The 27,520-nt window shown below is 47.6% G+C and overlaps 1 protein-coding gene across 5 annotated transcripts; it reads left to right on the top strand.

Moving 5' to 3' along the window:
- The first annotated feature begins 295 nt into the window (after nt 1–295).
- On the top strand, nt 296–27,520 carry LOC111182867 (CMRF35-like molecule 8). 5 transcript variants are annotated; one of them, XM_022589715.3, is made up of 9 exons: nt 297–465; nt 1,743–1,967; nt 6,996–7,325; nt 8,056–8,197; nt 10,693–10,787; nt 14,684–14,721; nt 15,169–15,276; nt 21,381–21,443; nt 24,840–27,520. In XM_022589715.3, the coding sequence occupies exons 2-9, from the start codon at nt 1,907–1,909 to the stop codon at nt 24,903–24,905; spliced, it is 903 nt and encodes a 300-aa protein (XP_022445423.1). In that variant the 5' UTR covers nt 297–465; nt 1,743–1,906; the 3' UTR covers nt 24,906–27,520. The 5 variants fall into 5 exon arrangements, with proteins under 5 accessions (XP_022445418.1, XP_022445419.1, XP_022445423.1 ...); XM_022589710.3 differs by lacking the exon at nt 24,840–27,520 and having other exon boundaries at nt 296–465; nt 21,381–24,164; XM_022589711.3 differs by lacking the exon at nt 24,840–27,520 and having other exon boundaries at nt 296–465; nt 1,740–1,967; nt 21,381–24,164.

Below are 27,520 nucleotides of genomic sequence, written 5' to 3'. Positions count from 1 at the left end.
CCACACAGGGAACAGGACCCCAAACTTGGTGAGAGGCTCTATGGTTGCAGGGCCTCCCTCCCCCCACCCCGAGAAAGAGGGTTCAGGCCTGCAGCTGGCAGGTTTCATCTTCCCCCACCTCGTGTGCACTAATGGTCACCAGGGAGCAGTGAGGCAAGTGCCACTTCCTTAATTTTCTGATGTCATGCGGTAAATTTGCATCATTCTATTTCTTGCTGAGGGCTCGTGGACAGGTTAGGGCGACCAGGAGGCTGTGGCGGGGATCAATTCCTCTGGCCCTTTCCTCTTTGCCGTAGTTCAAGTGTTTCTCTATCTTTTCTTTCTAAAGACAAGTGCATCCCGTAGACTATTTGTAAAGCATATGTCTCCCTAACAAATCCTATTTTCCTATCGCCTTTCATTGGAGGACAGACTTATTCCGTCGGGAAAAAAACTGGTTTGAGGATACCATTACCCCATATTCAGGTATTTTTATAATTATGATACTATTTACTCCGTCAAATTAGCTATTATTATTATTTTTAAAAATAAATTTATTTATTTCATTTATTTATTTTTGGCTGCACTGGGTCTTCATTGCTGCGCGCAGGCTTTCTCTAGCTGCAGCGAGCGGGGGCTACTCTTTGTTGCAGTGCACAGGCTTCTCATTGCGGTGGCTTCTCTTGTTGCGGAGCATGGGCTCTAGGCGCATGGGCTTCAGTAGTTGTGGCGCACGGGCTCAGTAGTTGTGGCTCACAGGCTCTAGAGCGCAGGCTCAGTAGTTGTGGCGAACGGGCTTAGCTGCTCCGCGGCATGTGGGATCTTCCCGGACCAGGGCTCGAACCCGTGTCCCTGCATCGGCATGCGCCACCAGGGAAGCCCCTAGCTATTATTATTAACATTTTACAGGAGTCACAGGTTTTGGTCAAGGTCACGCCAGCGGTACGTGGACAAGCCACAGCCTAGCTTCCTGCTTCTTCTCAGTCCGGTGCATCTGCCCCTTGACCTTGGCAATGACTTTTGGTGGTTGAACTGAAGGGTATACATTTCTGGAAACTTTAGAGCCAGAGCAGGAAGGGAAGGGCATTCTAGGGACTCCGGATGGCGGCATTCGGAGTTGCTGTCTGCAAGCCCTCAGGTGACACATTAGCCCTCCTCACACGTTAGGACTAGTTTCCTATGCTCCTGTGGCCATTCTGTGCGAGCTGGGGGCACTTGTCACGAGGAATATGTGTGTGTATATTTAGAGTCTGAGATCCCCAAAGGAGGGGTCCCTGCAGGCTTGCTGAGACCTGCTCTGTACTCAGCCCTGAGCTGGGTCCAGTGGGAACTGCATGGGAAGGAAGGTCACAGCCCGAGGACCTTCAGGCCAAGTGGAGGACATGTGTCCAAGACGAGCAATCATTCAGGGACTCTGGGGTCATCGTGCCAACTTGGAGGTCCAGGCCTTGAGCCGGGGGTGTTCCTGGAAGTGCTGGTCCCCAGGGCAGTCTCTCTGTGGGTGCTGTCCAGGGCCCTTGCTCCTCCCCCAGGGCGCTCACCCTGACCACCGCGACTACGGGGAAACTGAGGGAGTTACTGGCTGGATTAGGAGGGACCTTGACACTGTGGTTTGGGGGGGCGGGAGGGAAGAGGAGGTGAGCTGTGGGACTGGGAAGGGTCTCTTTACTGGAAATACGTACAGAACCTGTAACACGGCCGGGGCGTCTCAGGCCCCGGTGGTCGCCTTTCTCCCTCAGCGAAGACCTCCATCTTTTCAGCAGCTCCAGAAACAGAACTGAAAAGAAGCTGAACGAGGAAGCAGCGAAACACGAAGAAAAGCAGAAGTGGGAGCCTGGAGGCCTGACACTCCTCCTCGAGGGGGGGACTGAAGCCTTGGGGCCAGCTGTGGCCTGGCGCTGTTGCACGCGACATCTGTGCTGGAGAGATGGCCTGGTGGTACCAGGCCACATGGCTGCCCCTGGCTCTGCTGCTTCTCTGGGTCCCAGGTGAGGGGCTGCGGTGGGGGGGTGGGGGGCAGGGGCGGAGGGAGGGTGCGAACGCAAGAGCTGCAGGGGAGATGTCAGGAGACTCAGGATGGGATGCCCTCTGTCCACCGCATAAGACACACATCCTCGGAGGGGTAGGGCTGAGGGTCTGTCTCCCCTTCTGCATCCATCTGGCCTTAGATGAGCCACAGTGGGACAAAGATGTGGGCCCAGAGGAGGGGCTTTGCAGAAGGTTTGGGGGTGAATTATTACACACCAGAGTGAGTGGCAGAGTGACCACCAAGCGCACCCAGGGACGTGTTTATTGTCAGGAGGCGCCCTGTGGTTCACGGGTCCCAGGGGGTGGAGGAAGTTTGGGGACCGGGCAGGGGCAGGCCTTTGTCTCAGGGTCATGGAGGTGAATGACTGTCCAGGGCGGCTCGAGGGGCAGAGGCCTGAGGACTAGGGGGCCAGTGGTCTCCAAGGAAGGGAGATGGGACTTCCATCCCATGGGGAGAGTGGGGCAGAGCAGCTGTGGGACAGAAGGGGGAGGCTTGCTCCGGGCAGAAGAGGGTGTCCTTGCACTTATTTCTCTCCTAAGCCTCCAGGAGCTTTCAGGGCTCTCCTCAGATTGCTCCTGCAGTCTTGCTAGGTTTATTCCCGGCATTTTTAATTTGGGGGTCATTTTGCTTATAAATTGATGTTTTCTTCAATTCTATTTGCCAACTAGTTGTCGATAGGAAAGCTGTGAGTTTTTGTGTATTAATTTTGAAACTGGTCATCCTCTCACCACTCATTTTTTTAAAATATTTATTTATTTGGTTGTGCTGTGTCTTAGTTGCGGCCGGTGGACTCCTTAGTTGCGGTCACCGGCTCCTTAGTTGCGGCACGCAAACTCTTAGTTGCGACACGCAAACTCTTAGTTGCAACATACATGTGGGATCTAGTTCCCTGATCAGGGATCAAACCTGGGCCCTCTGCATTGGGAGTGGGGAGTCTTAACTTCCCCACCAGGGAAGTCCCACCACTCATTCTTCTACTGACCCTCTAGGGTGTTCACGGGATCTGCCTGCATGGAGGGTTCGCTGTTTCTCTGGTTTCCTCTCTCATTGATCACGGGCTGGTTTGGCCAGAATGATGCCCAGGAGAGAGGCGACAGCAGTCATGCCTGCCTTGTCCCTGACTGGGCCGGTGTCCAGAGTTTCTGTTAAGTGTAAAGAAGGCATCCCCTGTGTTCTTAAAAACAGCAGCATCAGGTGTCGTTCACCTTTTCGTTATCTATAGAGATGATGACAGGCCACGCCTTATCGCGCTCCATTGATACTGCGGGGGGTCTTTTGGTTTGTTCTGGTGTGTTTATTTGTATTAATTTTACAAATTGAATGTTTGTGGCAAAACCTGCATCAAGCAAGTCTATTGGCTCCATTTTTCCAACAGCTTTTGCCCACTACGTGTCTCTGTCACATTTTGGTAATTCTTGCAATATTTCAAACCCTCCACCAGCAAAAAAGATGACAAGTCACTGAAGGCTCAGATAATGGGTAGCATTTTTTAGCGAAGTATTTCTTAATTAAGGTATGTACATTGTTTTTTTTTTTTTTTTTTTTTTTTGCGGTACGCGGGCCTCTCACTGTTGTGGCCTCTCCCGTTGCGGAGCACAGGCTCCGGACGTGCAGGCTCAGCGGCCATGGCTCACGGGCCCAGCCGCTCCGTGGCATGTGGGATCTTCCCAGACCGGGACATGAACCCGCGTCCCCTGCATCGGGAGACGGACTCTCAACCACTGTGCCACCAGGGAAGCCCTGTACATTGTTTTTTTTTAAGACATAATATTATTGCACACTTACTAGACCATAGTATAGTGTAAACATAACTTTTGTAAACCAAAAACTTCACGTGACTTGCTTTATTGTGATATTCGCTTTACTACGGTGGTCTGGAACCAAACCTGCAATATTGTCTAAGTATGCCTGTGATTTTTTCTCCTTTGAACTATTCAAGCGGCGAATTATATTAAGATATTTGGCTGGATTTTAGTCTTGATGTATTATACGGACTTCATGATAAGAATTAGGGAGGTTTCCCTGTTTCTTTATCCTCTGCAAATGTTTAAATAAAATTGGGATTGTTTGGTCCTTGAAGGTTTTGAGAGAACTAACTTGTGGAACTGTCTGGGTTTCGCTCCTCTTGTTTTGGAAAGGAAAGAAAAAGGAACTTCTTTTTTTTTTCTTTCCCCCCAGCTTTACTGAGGTATAATTAACAAATAAAGCTTGTGTATATTTATGGTGTATAATCACGGTGATGTTTTGATACCCGTATACACTGTGAAATAATTACATCACCTCACATAGTTATCATTGGGAAAGGACCCCTTGATAACACTTACCAGTATTGGTCTACATTAAAAAAAATCTTTTCTGGGCTAATACTGGTGATTTATACTTTCCTAGAAAATCACCAGTTTTGCCCAAGTTTACAAGTGTTTTTGTAGAGACTTGCAAATTACCCCGGGCTATTTTCTTTTTAATTGTGTATGCGTGTCTTCTCCTTTTTTTCTTGATCTAGCTACTCACAAGAATGTCTATTTTGTTGTTTGTTTCTCCCAAAAGAAAAATCAGCTTTTCAGTGTATGTACTAGTTCCATGGTTTTTCTTTTCCTAATTTACTAACTTCTGCTCTGGCTTTACTCTTTTCTCCTGGGTTGGGTGCATATGCATGCGTTCCTCTCTTGACTTCTTGCGCTGGATGATTCACTCGTTTATCTGGGATTTAATGGGATGAGACTTTGTGCTTCTAAAGTAAAACATTAGGACAAAAAGGAGCATCCTGTTAGAAGAGATAGAGACAGACAGATAGACAGAGAGGGACAGACAGACAGGGAGAGAGAGATAATGAGAGACAGGGACAGAGACCCACAGAGAGACAGAGAAACAGACAGAGACAGAAAAAAAGAGACAGTGAGGGAGACAGATGGAGAGAGAGAAGGACAAACAGAGAGACAGAGACACAGGGAGAGAAACAAAGAGAGACGGAGAGGTAGAGCAAAGGGAAGGTAGACCATGGAGACAGATGGTTGGGTACTGTGGGTGGGGTTGATGGGGTGACCCAGACCAGGGAGGGGAGCTGAGAGCCAGGCAGAGAAAGGTGACAATTCACAGTGAAGGAGAGGCAGGGAATCGAGTCTGGATGTGGGGGCCAGGGGCAGCATCTTACGTGAAGGAAGGTCTGGGATAGACATTATCTATTAAGCACTTGGTATGTGTCAATTTTACTGATTTTTGTTTCTCTAGAAAATCACACATTCATCCAGATTTACACATTTATCTGTAGAGAATTTCTGCAAAGGACCGTCTCTGATTCTTTTAATTTTCTCTGTCTCTGTGATTATTTTATCTTTTCGTGTCTTCATTCAGCTGGACAGAGAATTATCTATTTTTATTAGATTGAATTTTCTGAAATTCCTTTTTTCTTCATCAAAAATAGTAGCATGTCAGCAATTTCGTATGGTTCAACCTAATATTATTTGCCAGGCATTTTACACCCATTATCTCATTCAACACCCCCAAATGTCATGTGAGGCTTACCGATCATCACCACATAGCAGATTAGGCATCTGAAGCTCAGAGAGGTTAAGTTACTTGCCACCAGAACACACAGCAGATATGTCATAGTACCGACAAAACCCAGATTCTTCTGCTGCCCTTTCCACTTCACCATGGCCATGGCTGCAGAGCATCTCAGGAAACGTCACACCTGTGACGGGGCTAGGAAAGGTTTCTCTGAAGGACATCTGCCACCCAGGCCAGGAGAGGACGTCCTGATGGGCACCCGGGAGTAGGAGGATGGGAGTTTGCAGTCAGCTTTGGACACCTGTGGACTGAGAGCTGCATGGGGTGGGAGATGTGCTCACACCCAAGTGTTTGTTGAGGGCCTACTATGTGTCGGGCACTTGTAGACATTGAAGATATAAGAAGGAGGTCCCTGGAGTTTACATTCCAGCGTCTTCACGTGATTTAAGAACCTGAAAAAGCAAGTGAAATTAAAGAGTTCTAACTCTAGCGAAAGAGAGCAAGCCACCCCTCCCCCACCACTCTGGGGGCCTGATCACAGAATTACAGGGGTGTGAGGAGTGGTACCCAAAAGCATCAGGGAGGGGGGCGTGTCCTCGGCTTGGTGGCTAGCATTAACGTCACATGCATCGTCTTCGTCCCCCAACTCCCCTTAGCTGAGGACTCCCTGGGAAAATGGCAGACATAAAATCTTAGAAACAAAACATGAGGTTCCAAAAAAAAGAACAAACAAACACTAGCTTCCCTTGAAAATTAAGTCTACAGGAGCTGCGCAAACGGAAGTAAGACCCAGGATGAAATGATGGCTTTCATCAGTAAACTTTCTGTGTGTGTGAAGGATTGTTTTTTTTTTTTGCGGTACGCGGGCCTCTCACCGTTGTGGCCTCTACCGCTGCGGAGCACAGGCTCCGGACGCGCAGGCTCAGCGGCCATGGCTCACGGGCGCAGCCGCCTCGCGGCATGTGGGATCTTCCCGGACCGGGGCACGAACCCGCGTCCCCCGCATCGTCAGGCGGACTCTCAACCACTGCGCCACCAGGGAAGCCCGGTGTTTTTTTTAATCCACAAAGTTTACCAAGTGTATCCAGTCTTCTTTTGTGCACTATTTGGCAGCCCTTTCTTGGCCTTGGTGCATATTCCCTCGGTGGGAACAGATTGCTGTGAGGGCTTCTTCAGGTTACTGAGCTGCTCAGGCCTCAGGGCGAGATGCTGTCCCTCAGGAAAAGCCGGGTGCTTGGAGGCGAGCTCTTATTGTCCAGATAAGTTCGGAAGTGGGAGGTGTCTGGTTGGTGAGGGGTGGGAAGGGCAGAGGAAAGGAGCTGCTGTGATCAAATCTTAGGGGTGACAGCGTGGACGGGGAAGGACTCTCTGGCTGATGGGAGGTGGTTGGCATGAGATGGGGGAACACTGGGGGGTGACCCCAGCGCGCCCCTGACCCAAGCCCACCTAGTGAACAGCCAGACTCGGTTGTGTTTTCCAGGCTGTTTGTCCCTGAGGGGCCCCAGCAGAGTGACAGGCGTTGTGGGGGGATCCCTGAGCGTGGAGTGTCGGTACGCGGAGAAATACAAAGACAACAGCAAATACTGGTGCAAAGCCCCATGTTTGTTACCGTGGAAGACTGTGGAGACCAAAGAGCCAGAGAGAGAAGTAATGCGGGGCCACGTGTCCATCAGGGACCATCCTGCAAACCTCACCTTCACAGTGACCTTGGAGAGCCTCAGGGAGGACCAAGCAGGAACGTACGAGTGTGGGATCACGGTACCATTTTCACTTGACCCCACCGTCCAGGTTGTGGTGTCTGTGTCCCCAGGTGAGCCGTGCACACCCCTTCCCCCTGTACCAGCAACAGGGTTACCTGAAGAGTTACCTAAAGTTACCTGAAGAGTGTCAGGTTGGATTAGCCAAGGTAGAAATCTGATCAGAGACCAAACTGTGTGTGTGTGTGTGTGTGTGTGTGTGAGAGAGAGAGAGAGAGAGAGAGAGAGAGAAAGAGAGAGAGAGAGAGAAAGAGAGAGAGAGAGAGAGAGAGGGAGAGAGTCAGGGCGCTGGCACCTCTCCTCAGTCTTGAGCGATGGGAAGGTGCCTGTCAGGGAAAGGGGAGGCTGAGAGAGTGAGCGTGCAAAGGAGAGAGGAGGGCGTGCTGGGGGTGGGAGCTGAGTGGAGAGGGGGTGGTGGCCGGGTGCCCAGTGCAGTGGGGGTGCTAACAAGATCTGCAGTCCAGACAGCCGTCTCTGGCAGGCAGCGTGTGGCTGTGACTTGGGGTGGGGGGAGAACGAGCCTGGGAGTGGGAGTGACTGTGGGCCCTCCAGAGGACTCTGACCTCATCAGCGGGATGGAACCGGGGCTGTTGGGGACCTGCGTCCTGGTAGGAAATGCTCACTCAGCCCCGGGAGGGTCCTGGGGAGACTTTGGCTGCAGGGTCCTCCATCCTGCCCTCTTCCTGAGTGAGCATTTCGTGTGAAATCAAACAAAGAAGGTATTGGCGAGTGGTGGGAGAGTCAGAGAGCATTCCCTGGGTCTGATTTGTGTTTCTGCACCAGCACCAGTGCCAACCCACCCTACTGCTGTGGCCGAGACCTCGACAATCACAATCAGTATTTCAACAATGTCATTCACCGCCCTGGCCATGGCGCATCCCACCTACAGCGCCAGCAACGAGGAGGAAGCCATGCAGGGGTGGGGGTAAGGCACCTGAGTCCCCATGTCTTGGAGGTGGGCTTCCTCTTGTCCATTTGGGGCCGGGAGCCCCATCCCTTTGGCTGGGGACCTCTGGGTCTCTTTGCATCCAGGCTGGAAGCCGGTCTGCATCTCCTAGCTTGGGTTGTAGGGGTCAGGGTGAACCTGCCTTGGGCTCTGAGAGAGGGCTCAGGCCGGGCAGAAGCTGGGGGGTGGCTGGAGGGAAAGTAAATTTTTTTTTTTTTTTTTTTTTGCGGTACGCGGGCCTCTCATTGTTGTGGCCTCTCCCGTTGCGGAGCACAGGCTCCGGATACGCAGGCTCAGTGGCCATGGCTTACGGGCCCAGCCGCTCCGTGGCATGTGGGATCTTCCCGGACCGGGGCATGAACCCGTGTCCCCTGCATCGGCAGGCAGACTCTCAACCACTGCGCCACCAGGGAAGCCCGGAAAGTAAATTTAATGAGAGCTGATGATATCCTACCAGGCTCGTACTAAATGCCTCACGTGAATGTTCGCACTTGTTACTCACAACCTTTACCATTATTACCCTCATTTTACAGACCAGTAAACCAAGGCTCTGAGAGGTTAAGTGATTGGCTGGGTCACGCAGCCACAGAGGCAGGCTAGGCTCCCAAGCCAAGTTTGTGAGATTCCAAAGTCTTAGTTTCTTTCTTCTAAATTCGTGATTCTCGATCCTTTTTTTGGCGGGGGGGGAGGCCAAAAACCCCAGGAGAATCTGACAACATTTATAGATTCTCTCCCCAGAAAATACATACTGTCAGAAACCATTTCTGGGGTTCACAGACTCTCTATTCTGACACCACCTGGTGCCCTGCAAGGTGATTCCGGCACTGACCACCTGGAATTAGCACAGACCCCAGCGTCCCATGAGACTCCTAGGGCTCACTGCCATAAGACGGCCTGACTTCAGAAATGCCAGAGCACTTTGGGGATTCCCCAGGTCATCACATTTCTGATCAATTGGATACAAATTTGGGGGTTCCCATGGGAAGTGCTGTACTTACGGTTTTATCATAAAGGATAAATGTCAGGACCAGCCAATGGAGGGACACCCAGGGCGAGGTCTGGGAGGATCCTGAATGCAGAGTTTCCGTGCCCTTTCCCAGTGGAGTCAGGGGGCATCACCCTCCCAGGACATTGATGTGTTCACCAGCCAGGAAGTTCCTCCAAGCCTTAGTGTTCATCGTTTTTATTTGGGTTTCATGACACAGGCCTGACTGATTGAATCATTTTCCACATGACTGACCTCAATCCCCAGCCCCCCTTCACCTCCCTGAAGGTCAGGCTGGCTCAGAGCCCCAAATCTCTGATTACGTGGTGACCAGCTTCCATCCTGGGTCATGCCATCTCTCAGCAAGAACTCAGGCAGATCTAAGGGGCTCGTGAATAACAAACGTACTCCTATTACTAGGAAAATCCCAAGGATTTAGAGTCTTCCTTCCAGGAGCCAGGGGCAAAGGCCAGTCAGGTTCTTTATTACATGACACCCCCAAGGCCCCTCCACTGGTTTCCTGACAACCCAAGTGACAATCCTAATAACAGGCAAGGTGAAATTCAGCCCCCAAATATGCCACCTGGCTCTGCAGATGCACACCTGGGGGACAGAGCTGGGTTTTGTATGGCTGAAGCCTATGCAATTTACAGGGGGCGGGGAAGTGCATCTTTAAGAAAAAGACTAGAACATTATGGATGCAAACGAGGCATTAAAGAAGGGGCCTGAGCAAGTGAGGGACCAGAAACCCCAAGTTATGTCAGCGTCCCAGGAACTCAGCTGCTGCTTGGCCAAGTGTGAAATGGTATAGTTACAAGGTGAGTTTTTGCAGCCATGTTTGTAATTGCAATAGACTGGGAGAAATGCCCATAGAGAGGGAAGAGTTAAATAATTTATGGTCCGTCCATGCAATGGAATACTATGCAGCTGTAAAAAAAAAAAAAACACCCTGAAGGACTTCTTCATGTACAGACATGGAAAGCTCTCCAAGATGCATTGTTAAGTAAAAAAACTAGTGTTTAGGGCTTCCCTGGTGGCGCAGTGGTTGAGAGTCCGCCTGCCGATGCAGGGGACACGGGTTCGTGCCCCGGTCCGGGAAGATCCCACATGCCGCGGAGCGGCTGGGCCCGTGAGCCATGGCCGCTGGGCCTGCGCGTCCGGAGCCTGTGCTCCGCAACGGGAGAGGCCACAACAGTGAAAGGCCCACGCACCGCAAAAAAAAAACAAAAACTGGTGTTTATACCCTGCCTCTTTTGTGTGAAAAAAGGACATATGTAAAAATAATGTACATTCGTATTTTCTTGTATCTGAATAAAGAGCCTCTGGAAGGTTCTTAGGTATACCGTGTGTGTGGGGGGGGGATTTAGGTAGATGGGGGATGTGTAGAAAGGAGACCTTATACCATCTACATTTTTTCAATGGGACCTTATCTATCTATTGAACAAGAGAGGGAAGGCGTGATGCCCCACCTCACCCTCTCTCCCCTCAGGCTCCAAGTGCTGCTGGCCTTGTTAGCACTTCTGCTGCTTCTGTTGGGGGGCATCTCACTGCTGGCCTGGAGAATGGTTCAGAGACGGATCAAATGTGAGTGAGTTCCTTACACCTGCCGCCCCGGGGTAGGCAGGCCCCGCCCACAGCCTCTGGTCTCTGAGGCTCTGTGTCCTGGTTCCCAGAATGGTCTTCAGATGCATCCCCTGACACCACATATCCTGGGTGACCCTAGAGGGCAGACCCCAGAGGCGGTGTGCTGGCATGGCAGATCCAGGCTGTGGGAGATGGCTCCCCGAAAAGAGGCGTTTCCCACAGCGGGGCCTGGGGTGGGTGCTTGTGAAGCAGTGTCCCTCTTCTGTCTAAACCCTTCTGTGACCTCCCACACTCTCCAAAGTCCAGGTCCCCACAGGACACTGAAGGCCCTCTGCAACCTGCCCATCCTTACACTCTGGAACAGCTGGAAGGCAGCTGTTTCCCAACTTCTTCTGCGTTTGCTCTGGGCGCCTGGGGTGCCCCCCTGCCTCTCTGTGGCTCACTCCTGCTGGGCCCTAAGCACTGCTCTCAGATTTCCTTTCCTCTGGGACTTTTCTTGGCCCCCCAAGAGCAGCTTAGGGGCCCTTTCCGGGTGGACCTCGGTTCTTCCACCACGATAGCCCTTTTCACACCAGGTTGTCACACCTGCTTCCATGCCTGCCTGTCCACCAGCCCGTGCGACTCCTTAAGATCAGGGACCCTGACTCGAGAAAGTACAGTATTTGTTGAATGAATGTATTATTTAATATCGTCACGTTGGGCACCCCAGGAAGCTCCAGGCATCTTGTGGTCCAGTCACTCTTCTCTGAGCTCAGATTAAAAGAGAGAACGTAGGGTGCACCCAGCATCCTGTCCAGTGCTCAGTAAGTAGGTGCTCAATAAACAGTTGAGCAAATTTAAATAAACAGAAGAACAGAGGAACCAGTGAAGCTGTGGTCCTGTTGCTGGCTGGAGGCCCAGCTGTCACCTGGAGGACAGTCGGTTTCTGCCCGAGATGGAACGTGAGCCTTAAGTTTTCTTACTGTGCTGACGGTTCTTGATTCCATGCGCACAGGGTTCTGGGGGGATGTTCGTGCGTAGTTACCAATGCTGAGCCTTTCAAGCTTGCTCTGCTCCATAGCTGCAGTGCTAACTGGGAGTTGGTACTTTCTGGGGGCCGGGTAGAGGGGACCCTGCATTACTCTCTCACCTCCAGCATCCCCGTGGGGTTCAGCCTCTCCCCCCAGCATAGCTCAGGCCTTTAGGAGAGAAATCAGCCTCAGCATATGTATCCTTGGTGGATGGAAAGAAAACCACTTCCTCTTCCCCATCTGCTGCTCGCATATCATTTTTGGGAACCCTCCCCCTAAACTTCAACCCATACTGCTTACCACATGGGGATTTTCCCAGCCTGGATTGCCTCAGATCTGTGGGTCCCAGCCATCTCCACGGTGCCCTTTCACCTAAAAAGCACCGCCCCGCCCCCCCGCTTAAAAAAGGGATGCGTGATCACTGTAGAAAATTGGAAAAGTAAGTAAAGCACAAAGCAGGAAATAAATTCACCCTAGTAAATAAAAACGGAAGCTCGCACCACCTAGAGAAAACCAATCACGGGCATTTGAGTCACATCCTTGCAGTCCCTTTTGCACATCTGACTTCTTAAAATGTTTGCATCATACTGTAATTCCACTTTTAAACCTTAACGTATTGTATGATTTTCCCTGCTAACAATGTTCTTCCGAAAATCCCTGACTCAGAGTTGACTTGTGCGGGTGGATCACACCTTGTTACGTGATCTTTGTTTAACAGGAGAAAGGTTTTCTCTTCATGTAGCCTGACTGTCCCTCCCCTGCTTTGCGTCTCAGCTCCTGTCTCCTGGCTGCATCTGGGGTTGTTTACCCAGTGTCCTTGCCCCTCCCGCCTCAGCCTGATGCCTGCCCTACCACCCACTCATGGTTTTTCCCCTCAGCCCACTCTTGTTCATTCATTCATTCACTCACACAGCAAAGCTGTCCTGAGCACCTATTGTGCACAAGGGCCTGTACCGGGCTCTTGGGGACACTGTCATGACCAGGGTAGACTGGCTCCACCTTCAGGGTGCTTCCCGTCCAGCTGGCTGCCACCCAACTCTTTCAATGCCAACTTCCCTCCCCAGGAATGGACTCCCATCCCTTCCTCACCAGCCCCCTTCCTCCTTATCATCAAATCACCCATCTTAGCTGAAGGGACGGAGGGTAGTAGGGCACCCGCCTGCAGCATTCGGAACAAAATGTGTTCATATCTCAGAGCCCCTGGTTGCATGTTCTGCTGAATCAACTGATGGGGCTTAGCGAACACTTCTGTCATACGTGCCCTTGTGTCTCCTGAAGGTGGGTATCTCACCTTTGACTTTGGGGCTCCCTCCCTGAGGCTGGACAGTGTCTCCCCGCAGCGTTTAGTGGACTGGGCTCTGGAGTTGCCTGGCGGTGCACCTAGACCTATAGGACATTCTGGCTGTGTGTGCATCACCTGTCCCCATCGGCTCCTGGGGCTCCAGGTTGAAAGGGCCAGGGGTGCACAGAGTTTTGCTCGGAGGCAGGACACCTGCAGAGCCACGCTGCAGGAGCCAGAAACAAAAGGTTGTGTGACCTGAGCTGCGATCCCTCAGAGCTGACAGGGCCTCGTGTCTGGGAGGGGTGGACGCCCAGGCCAGGGGTCAGAGCAGATGACCCTTGTGACTTTGTATAGTTTGATGTGGCTCTAGGTCTCCACAAGAACACTGCCTTTTTCCGTTGTGGAGCACAGGCTCCGGACGCGCAGGCTCAGCAGCCATGGCTCACGGGCCCAGCCGCTCCGCGGCATGTGGGATCTTCCAGGACCGGGGCATGAACCCGCATCCCCTACATCGGCAGGCGGACTCTCAATCTCTGCGCCACCAGGGAAGCCCAAGGACGCTGCCTTTTATTTTATTATTTTATTTAAACAAATTTAGGGCTTTGTTAAAACACAGATAGCTGGACTTCATCCTCACCGTTGATAATTTAGTACATCAGCAGTGGGGCCTGCAGATCTGCATTTTTTTTAATTGCGGTAAAAAAATACGTACCATAAATTTTTTTTTTTTTTTTTTTGGCTGAGTTGGGTATTTGTTGCTGCGTGCGGGCTTTCTCTCGTTGCGGTGAACTGGGGCTACTCTTCTTTGCGGTGCGCCAGCTTCTCACTGCGGTGGCTTCTCTTGCTGCGGAGCACGGGCTCTACGTGTGCAGGCTTCATTAGTTGTGGCTCACGGACTCTAGGCACACAGGCTCAGTAGTTGTGGCGCTCGGGCTTAGTTGCTCCGCGGTATGTGGGATCTTCCCGGACCAGGGCTCGAACCCAGTCCCCTGCATTGGCAGGCGGATTCTTAACCCCTGCGCCACCAGGGAAGCCCCTGCCATAAAATTTGCCATCTTAACCATCTCTGCATATACAGTTCAGCAGTGTTATGTATATTTACATGGTTGCAAAAGAGACTTCTAGAACTTTTTCATCATACAGACACTTCCTTTTAAATGAGTGTCCTTCCTTTCTTGTCTCTCCTACCTGGGAACTTTTTTTTGTTTGTTTTTGGCCATGCTACGCAGCGTGCGGGATCTTAGTTCCCTAACCGGGGATCGAACCCATGCCACCTGCATTGGAAGCGTGGAGTCCTAACCAGGGGACCGCAGGGGAAGTCCCTGGGGAACATTTTTATGAGTGACTGTTTGGAGAACTACCTTTGTTTGGCCCCTCTCCCCAAGCTGGATCCTTCCTGCTCATTTGTTTATTCATTCATGTCCTCATTGACTAATTCACCCATTCAACAAACCCTTGAGTTCCTACCATGCTACCGCCCTGAAGCAATAGGTCCCCAGGGCTGAAGTCTCTAGGGAAAGGCCTTCCTCCGGTTGGACCGTAGGGATCCCCATCCCTGCCTTGCGCTGGGATTCGACCTCCTTTCTCTTCTCTTGTCTCTTTAGCTGGTGAGAATCCAGAGCCTCCCCAGAAACCCAGTCAGGTAAGAAAGGCTACTGCAGAAGGAGTGTCTGGGTAGCTGCGGGGAGCACAGAGGATGTTGGGGGCCTGAACTGTCCCATCAGCCAGTGGAGGTCTGTGTGGATCACACATGGATGGAGCGAGGTGCTCACCCCGAACGGGAAGAACAACGCCTGGGAGATCTGGTCATTGGGTCATCATGAACTCTAGCCAGTCTCTTCCCACCCCAGGGGAAAGTGGAGTGAGGGAGGGTCCTCCCAGCCCAGCTGTTGACCTGACCATTCAAATTCTCCCCTGAGAGGACCAGCGTGTGGGAAGGGGGAGGCCGAGTGGGAAGACTGGGACGCTCAGAGCAGAGAGGGAAAGGGGAGATGCTTGCAGAGAAGGAAGGACAGAGGGCACTCTGGGCTGGACCACGGAGGGGCTCTGTGGACACCCACCAAACCCTCACACCTCCTGCCCACCCTAGGCTACTGAGCAGAGTGAACCCTGCTATGAGAATCTAGAGCTGCAGATGTGGCCCCTTCTGGAACAGCCCGTTCGACCCACACAGGAGGAGGTGGAATACAGCAACTTGGTGAGTGCAAGGGCCCAGCTCCTGTCACAGGGACCCCGGGCTATGACAGAGACATCACCTAGTGGGGTGGCAGCAGGCAGAGAGGGGAGTGAGGGGATCAACACTGTTTCTCTAGGACAAGGACACGTAGAAAACGGGGCAGGTGTAGATTTTGCCAAAGGTTGTTGTCCTTGTAGCTGGGGGTGGGGGGTGGGGTGGGAGATGAAGGAGCTCTTGAAATGGCCGGTGATAATCAGTACTCAATAAAGTACAGCATTCGTCAGGCACCGACCATGTACCATACACCCAATGTCAAAGACTGCGATTTCTCACTGCTTTGGTCCTATGATCTCTTTGGTATGAACCCTGCTTTTCAGGTTTTTATCAATGACCCCCTGTGGGTCAACCCACAGCCATTGTAAAGTAGAATAATGGAAGAGGCTGCCTCCCAACCCCACCCGGCCCAGGGTCGTAAGCCTCCCATTAGTGGAACAGTTTAGGCAGAGGCTGAGGGATCAGTTGTTAGAGAAGATGAGGGGGAGATTTAAGCATCAGACACGTGGCCCTGAGACTAACAACATCCTTGTCTTTCTAACTTGGTGACTAATGACCTCAAAGTAGACCCCAGGGAATCCCCCGGCTCTGAGGCCTGGGACTTTGTGCTGTGTCTTGACCAGGTCGGGTGGAGTAGGTGGGTGGACAGGATCTTGGAGACCAGCCCTTGCAAGAGAAAGAGGCCAGGACAGTGGGGGAGGGTGGAGCCACCGTCCCCCAGTGGAACCTCTCTAAGGCCCTAAGCTGGGGGTTCCTGCTTCCCCTGCCTCTCCTGAGCCTCTGGTCTCTGTCTCTGCAGGGCCTCCCCAGTGAAAACCTTCACTACACCTCAGTGGTATTTGATTCCCGAAGCCAGGATTCTAAGACGGACAGAATTCCCTCCCAGAAGCCCCAGACGCAGGAGCCAGTGTACAGCGTGGTTAAGAAGACATAAGCTTGTGTCTCCAGCCTTGCCAACTGGAGGGCTGTGTGGGTCACAGGAGGCCCGGGGCTCAGCCCCCACCCACGTCTGCCTCCACCTGCTCCCCTTGATGGTGACCGACAAGGCAGCTGGGCTCCCCAGGACTGTCCCTCTTGTGCCATCAGCCAGGCTGGCTTCATTGAGGATGACCAGGAATGGGGCTCTGGATGGACCTGTGGGAAACCTTCCATCCTACTGGCTCTCGATGCATCTTTCCTGTCTTAGCTCTGTGTGTGGACGGCAGGAGGTCAGCCCCATGTGACTCCAGGAAAAGATGTGGCTCATGTAGGGTGGTACCTTCGAATAGCTTTGTAAATCACAGCCCCATGGAAATGTCTGGGATTGCTGGGGAGTGGGGAGAACAGATGCAGAGCCAGAAGCATATAAAGGCACTGCAGGCTGGGTCCCCCTCATCTTACAGACAAGGAGACTAAGACCCAGAGAGAAGAGAGTCTTGCCCATGGCTCCCGAACTAGCGGCACGTTTCTCTGGACTCTTAGGTTTACTGTTAATATGAGAGATATTAATAAAGCTTAAAGTATCTTAAGAGAGAAGAAAAAATTAAAAGAAAAATCCTTTCTTTTGAAGGCTGAATAATATTCCATTTATGTACATATCACATCATGCTTATCCATTCATCTGTCAGTAGATACTAGGGGTGCTTCTATGTTTTAGCTCTCGTGAAAAATGCTGTTATGAACACGGTGTACGAGTATCTCTTCGAGACCCTGCTTTCCATTCTTTTGGGTATATACCCAGAAGTGAAATTGCTAAATCATAGGAGAATCTATTTTTAATTTCTGAGGAACTGCAACAGTCTTATCTGCCATAGATGTACCGTTTTACATTCTCACCAACGGTGCACAAAGGTTTCCAATTTCTCCACATCCTTTTCAACACTTGGTTTTTATTCCTGCTTTTTGTCTGTTTGTTTTTTAATAGTAGCTACCCTAATGGAGGTGAGGTGGTATCTCATTGCAATTTTGATCTGCATTTCCCAAGTGATTAATGATGTTGAGCACTTTTCATGTGCTTATTGGCCATTTGTATATCTTCTTCGAAGAAATGTCTATTCAAGCCTTTTGCCCATTTTCAAATTGATTTTTTGGTAGTTGTTGAGTTTTAGTTGTCTGTGTATCCTGGATGTTAATCCTTGTCAGATACATGATTTGCAAATATTTTCTCTCATTCTGTGGGTTGCCTTTTTACTCTGTTGATAGTGTCTTTAGAGCACAAAACTTTAAAATTTTCATGAAGTCCAATTTGTCCATTTTTTCTTTTGTTGCCTGTGCTTTTTGGGTCATATTCAAGAAATCATTGCCATAGCCAAGGCTGTGAAGACTTTGTCACATATTTTCTCCTAAGAGTTTAATGGTTTTAGGTCTGACATTGAGGTCTTTGATCATTTTGAGTTAATTTTGTATATGCTGTTACGTAAGGGACCAACTTAATTCTTTTTTTTTTTTTTTTTTGCTGTATGTGGGCCTCTCACTGCTGTGGCCTCTCCCGTTGCGGAGCACAGACTCGGGATGCTCAGGCTCAGCGACCATGGCTCACGGGCCTAACAGCATGTGGGATCTTCCCAGACCGGGGCACGAACCCGCGTCCCCTGCATCAGCAGGTGGACTCTCAACCACTGCGCCACCAGGCAAGCCCCAACTTAATTCTTTTGCATGTAGATATCCAGTTTTTCCAACACCATTTGTTGAAAAGACTGTCCTTTCTCCATTGAATGGTCTTGACCCCCAAGTCAAAAATCATTTGACTATATATGTGAGGGTTTATTTCTGGACTCTATTTTATTCCATTGGTCTATGTGTTTGACTTTATGCCAGGATCACTCTCTCTTTTTGAAAATCTATTTGTTTATTTATTTATTTTTGGCTGCATTGGGTCTTCGTTGCTGTGCACAGGCTTTCTCTAGTTACAGCGAGTGGGGGCTACTCTTTGCTGCGGTGCGTGGGCTTCCCATTGCAGTGGCTTCTTTTGTTGTGGAGCACGGGCTCTAGGTACACGGGCTTCAGTAGTTGTGGCTCGCGGGCCCTAGAGCACAGGCTCAGTAGTTGTGGCACACGGGCTTAGTTGCTCCGCGGCATGTGGGATCTTCCCAGACCAGGGCTCGAACCCGTGTTGCCTGCATTGGCAGGCGGATTCTTACCCACTGCACCACCAGGGAGGTCCCCAGGATCACTCTCTTTTAATTACTGTGGCTTTACAGTGAGTTTGAAACCAGGAAGTGTGAGTCTTTTAATGTTGTTCTTCGTTTTCAAGATTGTATTGGTTATTGGAGGTCCCATGAGATTCCATATGAATTTTTGGATGGGTTTTTCTATTTCTGCAAAAAATGTCATTGGAATTTCGATAGGAATTGCATTGACTCTATAGATCACTTTAGGTAGTATTTTTATCTTAACAACATCAAGGCTTCCAATCCATGAACATGGGATGTGTTTTCATTTATTTACGTCTTCTTTAATTTCTTTCAGCAACGTTTTGTAGTTTTCATTGTACAAGTCTTTCACCTCCTCGCTTAAGCTAATTCCCAAGTATTTTGTTCTTTTTGATGCTATTGTCAATGGAATTGTTTTCATAATTTCCCTTTCAGATTGTTAACTGATAATGTACAGAAATGCAACTGATTTTTGTGTGTTGATTTTGTACCCTGCTACTTTGCCAAATTCATTTATTCATTCTAACAGGGTTTTTTTTTTTGTGGAATCTTTTTGGGTTTTCTACATATACGATCATATCATCAGCAAACAGATAATTTTACTTCTTTCTTCCCAATTTGGATGCCTTCTATTTATTTTTCTTGCATAATTGCTCTGGCTGGGATTTCCAGCACCATGTTGTATAGAAGAAGCCAAGTGGGCATCCTTAGCTTCTTCTTAATCTTAGAGGAAAAGCCGTCATTCTTTCACAGTTGAGTATGCTGTCCACTGTGGGTTTTCTATATATGGCTTTTATAACATTGAAGTAGTTTCCTTCTATTCCTAGTTTGTTGAGTGTCTTTATCATAAAAGGATGTTGAATTTTGCTAAATGCTTTTTCTGCATCAATTGAAATGATCACATGGGCCTTTCCCTTCACTGTGTTAATATAGTGTACTATGTTGATCAATTTTTATGTTGAATCGTCCTTGCATTCCAGGAATAAATCTCACTTGGTCATGGTGTATAATTCTTTCAGTATTTTGCTGAATTCTGTTTGTTAGTATTTTGTTGAGGATTTTTGCATCAGTGTTCATAAGGGAAATTGGTCTTTAGTTTTCTTTTCTTATAGTGTCTGGCTTTGATATCAGAGTGATACTGGCCTCATATGGTGATTCTGGAAGAGTTCCTTTTTTTTCTATTTTTTTGGAAGAGTTTAAGAAGCACTGGTATTAGCGCTTCTTTAAATGTTTGGTGGAATTCACCTGGGAATCCATCTGGTTCTGGGCTTTTCTTTGTGGGGAGGTCTTTGATTACTGATTTAGTCTCCTTATTTTGTTATTAGTCTGTTCAGGCTTTCTATTTCTTCTTTTTTTTTGCGGTATGCGGGCCTCTCACTGTTGTGGCCTCTCCCGTTGCGGAGCACAGGCTCCGGACGCGCAGGCTCAGCGGCCATGGCTCACGGGCCCAGCCGCTCTGCGGCATATGGGATCCTCCCAGACCGGGGCACGAACCCGTGTCCCCTGCATCGGCAGGCGGGCTCTCAACCACTGTGCCACCAGGGAAGCCCTCTATTTCTTCTTGATTCAATCTTGGTAAGTTCTAGAAATGTGCCCATTTTATCTAGGCTATCCAGTTTGTTGGTGTACAGTTGTTTGTAGTACTCTCATAAACGTTTTTGTTTCTGTGGAATTGGTAGAGATGTCCCCACTTTCCTTTCGAATTTTGGTAATTTCAGTCTTCTGTTTTTCTTAGTCCATCTAGGGAAAGTTTTGTTGATTTTGTTGATCTTTCAAAGAACAAACTTTTGGTTTCGTTGATTTTCTCTCTTTTCCTCTATTCTCTATTTTGTTTAGCTCTGCTCTAATATTTATTATTTCCATCCTTCTGCTAGTTTTGGGTTTATCCTTCTTTTTCCAGTTCCTAAAGTTGTAAAGTTAGGTTTTTTATTTGAGATCTTTGCCACCCCCCCCCCCCGTTAATGTAAGCATTTAAATTTCCCACTTAGCACTGCTTTTGTTGTGCCCCATAAGTTTTGGTAGGTTGTGTTTATGTTTTCATTTATCTTTAAGTGTTTTCTAATTCCATCTATGATTTCTTCTTTGATCCATTGGCTGTGTAAGAGTGTGCTGTTTAGCTTCCACAAGTTTGCAAATTTTCCAGTTTTACTTTTTTTCCCTTTTCAAGTGTTTATTGAAAGATAAATAAACATAAATTGGTTATGTGTCAGTGTCAATTAGTTTTTTGAATTCTGTCTTATAATACTGTGTAATCTCTTATAAGAAAAAAAATTTTTTTGAGCATTAAGTAATGCCCTTGCAGTATGAATTGGGCCAACCATCAGATGTGGCTCCTCTCCTGTCTCAATATGAATAAAATGCAGTTAAAAAACAATGAAGAGAATCCAGTTTAACATTTGTTATTTATTTCTAATTTCATCCTATTGTGGTCAGAGAAGAAACTTTGTGTATCTATCTTTTTAAACCTATTAAGAGTAAGTTTGTGGCCTCATATATGGTCTATCCCGGAAAATGTCCCATGTGCACTTGAGAAGAATAAGTATATTGTTTTTGGGTAGAGTGTTCTGTATGTACCTGTTAGATCTGGTTGATTTATTGTGTTAAGTTCTCTGTTTTCTTACTTATCTTCTGTCTGGTCGTTCTATCCATTATTGAGAGTCGGGTAATGAAGTCTCCAACTACTATTGTAGAACTGTCTATGTCTTCCTTCAATTCTGTCTGCTTTTGCTTCACGTATTTTGATGGTCTGTTGTTAGGTCCATAATTATGTATAATTGTTGTATCTTCTTGATCTTACTACCTGTCCACGTTTGTGTTGTATGAGACAAATAAACCTGAACGTCTTTAGGTGACTGTTTGTTGGAGTTTCTGCGATTTACAGGAAACTACATTCCAAACTGAGGCAGAGCTCTAACCCAGAATCTTTTCCTATTTTGTCAGGGATGTTTGTTAAAACGTCACCATCCACCCAGATGGAGGAGACATCTGTTTGGAGTTCCCCCAGTATGTTCTAATCAAGTCTGTATTCATTCGTTTGCTCATTCACTCATCCATCTACCTAGTCATTGGTTCAACAAAAATTATTTGAACACTCAAAGGTACTATTAAATGCAGCAGTGAAACTCTAGCAGCAAATACAGTAGAGAAAAAGATACACCATAAAAATAAATAAATAAATTAAAAAAAAAAGATACACCATACCTGTTTTCAGAGAGCTTGCTGTCTAGTGGGAGCAATATTAAATTACAAAATGAAAACAGCCAGAGGAATAGCCAGGTGGCCTCATGCATCTGTGAAGCCTGACCACGACACGACGGTAGGTGGAACCCTTCACATACAACACGGTGTTGAGTGGTGTCCCCTGATGCCGTGCAACATGGACTCCTGGCAATGAGGATTTGAAAGGTGGATGTGAAGAGTGTTGAGGGGCCCCATAATGTGGACAGGGGCTTAGTCATATACCTGTGCAGAGTAAGTGCTCAAAAACATTTGTTGACACGAACTGAATTCGGTCCAGTCACATTCCAAGCTTGACCGAAAGCGGCCCTTAGAGGTATCCCATTTCCAATCAGACAGTGACCTCTGCAGGGTGGTTTAAAACATAGAAGGACATGGTAGAAGATAGACTCTAAGACCTAAGAGGTTCTTTGCAGGACTCTGTCCTCTCAAATGGAGTGAATTTTAAGATATTTATTTAGTCTGAATTTTCACCAATTAGAAAGAAATCCTCTGTAAAATGCGAATATCTAGGGTATCAGTCAGGGGAATTGATGCTAGCTGCTGTAACAACCACAACCATGAAACTGGTTGGCATGGCAGTGGGGGCCAGGTCAAGATGGTATTTCTGTTATAGCTGCATACTGTCCCCAACCCCTGTCCCATGAATCTCTAAGGTGTGGTGTAGGGATGTTTCCCAGTGTAGACTGCCCAGCATGGTTGCTACCCCTTGGGAGTCCTTAATATCACTTCCTGACAGTGGGTCTCAGTTGAGACCATCCCAGTTCTCCAGAGGAGGTCTACCAGAGAAAGTGGGGCTGGCTCTCCATCTTCTTTTCGCAGAAGTCTGGTTGCCTTAATCTACACAGATTTGCCCAACTTCCTTTCAGGAAGCTCTGCACACCGAAGGACATTGGGAAAGGCAATCTTTGCAAGCCAGATATTTTTTCAAGTTCTCTTATAGCTTTCCTCCAGGGCTCCCGGGGGAAGTGTATCGTAACTGCGTCAGGAAGAGCAGCAACCTGGTGACTCTTCCCTGAACAAATACCTGCTCTAGGGTGATTTGTCGGGAGATGCCTCAACTTACCTTCGACTGGATTTCATATTTTAAGTTGTATTTATTAAAAATTAGGCATCGTATTACCCAATTGAAAACTCAAAATTTATAGGAGAATGTACAGTGAAAATCAGTGCCCTTATTCTTGTCCCTAGTCATCCAGAGATAATGTTAATATTTCTTATGTTTATTCCCTTTTAATCATATAGCATATATCTATACAGCATATATCTCTAGCTACCTACCTATCTATATATCTATCATCTATTTATCTATGATGTATATGATATATATAGATATATAGTATATATGGTTTGATACATGATATATGACATACATGTGTCTGACCTTCAGTTTTCTTATCTGTAAAATGGGGGAAATAACACTATAAATCTTTGTATGTTTGCGATGAGGATAAAATGATATAGCAGGGTACTTAAATCACATAACACAGTAATAATAAATGCAGCTGATATAAAATACTACCCCTGCCCACAGGGAGTTTACAGCCTGTCCCCCGGCACCTTTCCCTCCCTGGTCCTCCAAGCCAAACCATCATTCCCTAAACTGGCCTCTGCTCATCCTTCTTACATTCAAGCAAGCAGCTGAAGAGGCTGAAAGATTGGAGCCTTGACCTGAAAAGAGGAATCTGTTGACCCTGAATTTTCGCCTCCTGGCGGAATTGGAAGAGTTTTGGGGGAAATCCTTTTTCTACTAGGGAGCTGCCCACTGCTCTCCCCATCCCCTGCACCCCACAACACAGAAAACAAAATTAAAGGAAAAAAATACTTTGCTGTACGAAAATAGTTTTGATTCAGTTTTGTAGTTCCTTCTAATCCATTCAGTCCACTGGGTTTACTGCCCTCACCGTTCAGGGAAGCCCGGGCACCGCAGAAAGCAGAGGATAAAGGTCGCTTGTCTTTGTAGTTCCAAAACTGTAAAGGCTTTGTTGGAAGAGGAAGAAATGTGCACTGACCATAGATTTGAGGGACAAGTGAGGAGCGAGAGAAAGCTTTCCAGCCTCAGACCAGAAAAGAGTAGCCTGGATGGGGGCTGGGGCTGGACCCCAGCTTGGAGCTGCCCAGAGAACCAGCGCTTCTGCTGTTCACACTGAGGCAGCCATGGGACACAGGTGGGTAGTAGCTCTTGAACTGTGCTAGCTCTCAAATAAGATGGGCTGAGTCCAAGAAGACAATGAAAATAAGAGGATTTAGAATATCTCATCAATAATTGAACACAATGATTACATATTGAAATGATAATATTTTGGATATATTGTAAATAAAATATACTACTAAAATCAATTTCACTTGCTTCCTTCCTTCCTCCCTCCCTCCATCTTTCTTTCTTTTCTTCCTTCCTTCCTTCATTCTTTCTTTCTTTCCTTCTTTCTTTCTTTCTTTCTTTTTTCTTCCTTCCTTCTTTCCTTCTTTCTTTCTTTCTTTCTTTCTTTTTTCCTTCTCTTTCCTTCTTTCCTTCTTTCTTTCTTTTTCTTTCTTTCCTTCTTTCTTTCTTTCTTTCTTTTTTTCTTCCTTCCTTCTTTCCTTCTTTCTTTCTTTTTCTTCCTTTGTTCTTTCTTTCTTTCTTCTTTTTTCTTCCTTCCTTCTTTCCTTCTTTCTTTTTCTTTCTTTCCTTCTTTCTTTCTTCCTTTCTTTTTTTCTTCCTTCCTTCTTTCCTTCTTTCTTTCTTTTTCTTTCTTTCCTTCTTTCTTTCTTCTTTTTTCTTCCTTCCTTCTTTCCTTCTTTCTTTTTCTTTCTTTCCTTCTTTCTTTCTCTTTCTTTTTTTCTGCCTTCCTTCTTTCCTTCTTTCTTTCTTTTTCTTTCTTTCCTTCTTTCTTTCTTTCTTTCTTTTTTCTTCCTTCCTTCTCTCCTTCTTTCTTTCTTTTTCTTTCTTTCCTTCTTTCTTTCTTTCTTTTTTCTTCCTTCCTTCTCTCCTTCTTCTTTCTTTTTCTTTCTTTCTTTCTTTTTCTTTCTTTCCTTCTTTCTTTCTTTTTCTTTCTTTCCTTCTTTCTTTCTTTTCCTTTCTTTCATTCTTTCTTTCTTTCTAGGGGAATGGGTGAGCTGAGGTTTATTCATACAGTGGAACACTCTACAGCAGTGAAAAAAATTGGATTCTTTGTTTTACAGAAGAAGAGACACAGGCCAGAGAGGTTACCTGAAACAACCAAAGCCACTCAGATGGGTGGCCGCTGAACCTGCGCGTCCAGAGCCTGTGCTCCGCAACGGGAGAGGCCACAACAGTGAGAGGCCCGCGTATGGCAAAAAAACACACAAAAAACAAAAGAAAAAACCCAGAACCTTTTATTATTTTAAAACAATTTCAAATTTACAGAAAAATTCTGAAAACAGTAGAAAGCACTCCCATATATCCTTTATCCAGATTCACCTTTTTTAAAAAACACATTTTGCCACATTTGTTCTGTTATTCTGTTTATATCTAAACATAATTTTTTTCTGAGTCATCTATGAATAGATTGCTTATACTATCTCTATCGGACTAAGCCTGCTACACTTAGATGCCCTCCTGGTGTGTCTTCCAGTGGCGTCTGATAAAGTCCTCCCTGAGTTGTGTCTTTTTTTTTTTTTTTCCGGCTGTGCCGGGTCTTAGTTGCAGCACACAGGCTCTTCATTGCGGCATGTGGGATCTAGTTTCCCAACCAGGGATGGAACGCAGGCCCCCTGCATTGGGAGTGCGACCACCAGCACCACCAGGGAAGCCCCTCCCCCAGTTGTGTCTTGCCTTTGTTTTACAGTCCATAGTCCCTCTCAAAATACAGCACTGTGTTTGCACAGGGTGCCAGCATGATAAATATTTGCAGTATTAAATAATGTTAGGTTAATCATGTATTCACAACTGGTCTAAGGAATTGGAAGGTATTTCTAAATTATCCCGAGTCCTTTAGAAAAATGACCCCGGGCTGCCTTACTCAGGGTTAAGAAAATGACTACAAAACTATGTTTGTTTTTAAACCTTACTACCCAGCTAATGCACTGTTGGGTAAACCCTCAATAAGGCTCAGCCTTGGAACAAGACATAGGGATTGACAACCATGTGTCTCCACCTTGTGGCCATGTCTGTAATCACACATCCTGGATCCCAAGCCCATTTCAGTTGCTCCAGCTGGTCTGTCAATGCAGAAGGAATTCTGTATTTTCCGGGTCCATGCAGCTGAGAAGGGGAAGGGCCTAAAACAGGGGAAAGGACAGGAAAACTCTGCTCAGCTTTTCAATTCCTCCGTTGCAATTCCCACCCCTTGGATGTCAATGTGCTGAAAGAAAAACTTCCTCCTCAACCTTGACTTCACTTGTTTGGTGCCCAACTGCCTTTTTCCAATTCCTGGATTTTCCCAGCCCGACTTCAGCAGGTCAATGGGAAGGGCAGTCATACCACCTGTGGCTGATGTAATGGATTTGGGGTCAGACAGAGCAGGTCTTAAATCTCACCTCTGCCCTTACCAGCTCCAGGGTCTGGGGCTGTCATCTGAGGCCATTGAGTCTCTGTTTTCTCATCCAGCGACCACTAGTGGCCCCTCCGTGTTTTCTACCTCGCCAGACTCAGAACCAAGCTCTTCTTAAAAGGCCCTTTCCACTCTGCGCCCCCTGCCGTCCACGCTGTTTGTTGCCTCTGAGATTCCTTCCAGGGGCCCTTGACCTGAATTCTTGGTGTCTGCAAGTTATCTGTTGCCAATTCTTTGATGTAACGCTCTTCCCAGATCTTTTGAATTTGACCCTCAGGACTCTTCCCCTTTCCTTATGGGCTGCAAATCTGGGCCACCTGGGGCAAATGAACCCACAACACTTCCTAAAACCCAGGCCAAGGGCAAACCCTGGGTTCCCATGTGTCTGGGGGAAAAGCGTAAAAAGGGCATGATGGCGCTTTCAGGATTGTTGAGAGTCATGGGGATGCACCGAATAGAGGCCTTGAATCAAAAAATATTCTCCGTATATGTGAACGACATTCCTCCTTCCCTCCCTCTTCCTTCCTTCCTTCCTTTCTTTCCTTCTCTCCTTCCTTCTTTCCTCCCTCCCTCCCTCCCTCCCTCTTCCTTCCTTCCTTCCTTTCTTTCCTTCTCTCCTTCCTTCTTTCCTCCCTCCCTCCCTCTCTCTTTATTGGTAATTGTTAAGAAGTCTATAAGGCACCACGACCTTTATTTTAATAGTTATAAGAGGGAGCATAGCTAGTTGCCCTCTACAAGTAAAACTCAACAGCGCGTGTTGGTTGATTTCAGTGATGAAATGACCCAGTCGACCTCAGCTGCCTAATGCAAGCTGTAATAACGTGTATTTAATAGCCACATAACGAAAACAAACTGTAAGGATGCTGGCTGTACCAGCCAGACATGTAACAGTTCAGTAAGTAAAGCACCACGTTGGCATCGATGAGTTAGTGTGCGCAGGTGCATGAATCTGGAAGGCAAGTGAAGAGGAGGGATGACCGGTTATAAAGAACGAGCAGGGAGCTTGGATTGACAAGGGTCTCTGATCACCTAACACTCGATGCACTGAATTCAAGGTGAAAGTCACCAGTGAGACTCACAGATACAGAGAACAAAGTAGCTGTTACCAGTGGGGAATGGGGAAGCCGGGAGGGGCAAGAAAGGGGCAGGGGATTAAGAAGTCCAAACTACTATGTGTAAAATAAATAAGCTACAAAGATATATAGTGCAGTGCAGGGAATACAGCCACTATTTTATAATAACTGTAAATGGAGTAGAACCTTTAAAACTTGTGAATCACTACATTGTACATTTGTAACTTATATTATATTGTACATCAACTATACTTCAATAAAAAAGTCACCTGCAGAA

Source organism: Delphinapterus leucas, chromosome 19, assembly GCF_059928025.1.
Source record: "Delphinapterus leucas isolate spDelLeu-1000000601 "Yukka" chromosome 19, BTC_Dleu_Yukka2, whole genome shotgun sequence".
NCBI lineage: Eukaryota > Metazoa > Chordata > Mammalia > Artiodactyla > Monodontidae > Delphinapterus > Delphinapterus leucas.
This window is presented reverse-complemented; position numbering and strand designations above follow the sequence as displayed.

What these genes read in the sequence shown, in the direction of transcription:
- LOC111182867 (XM_022589710.3), top strand. Translation starts at nt 1,907, where the DNA reads ATGGCCTGGTGGTACCAGGCCACATGGCTGCCCCTGGCTCTGCTGCTT. An exon ending in GCTGCTTCTCTGGGTCCCAG is followed by an intron (nt 1,968 to 6,995) that starts GTGAGGGGCTGC and finishes TGTGTTTTCCAG; the next exon opens with GCTGTTTGTCCCTGAGGGGC. An exon ending in GGTTCAGAGACGGATCAAAT is followed by an intron (nt 10,788 to 14,683) that starts GTGAGTGAGTTC and finishes TTGTCTCTTTAG; the next exon opens with CTGGTGAGAATCCAGAGCCT.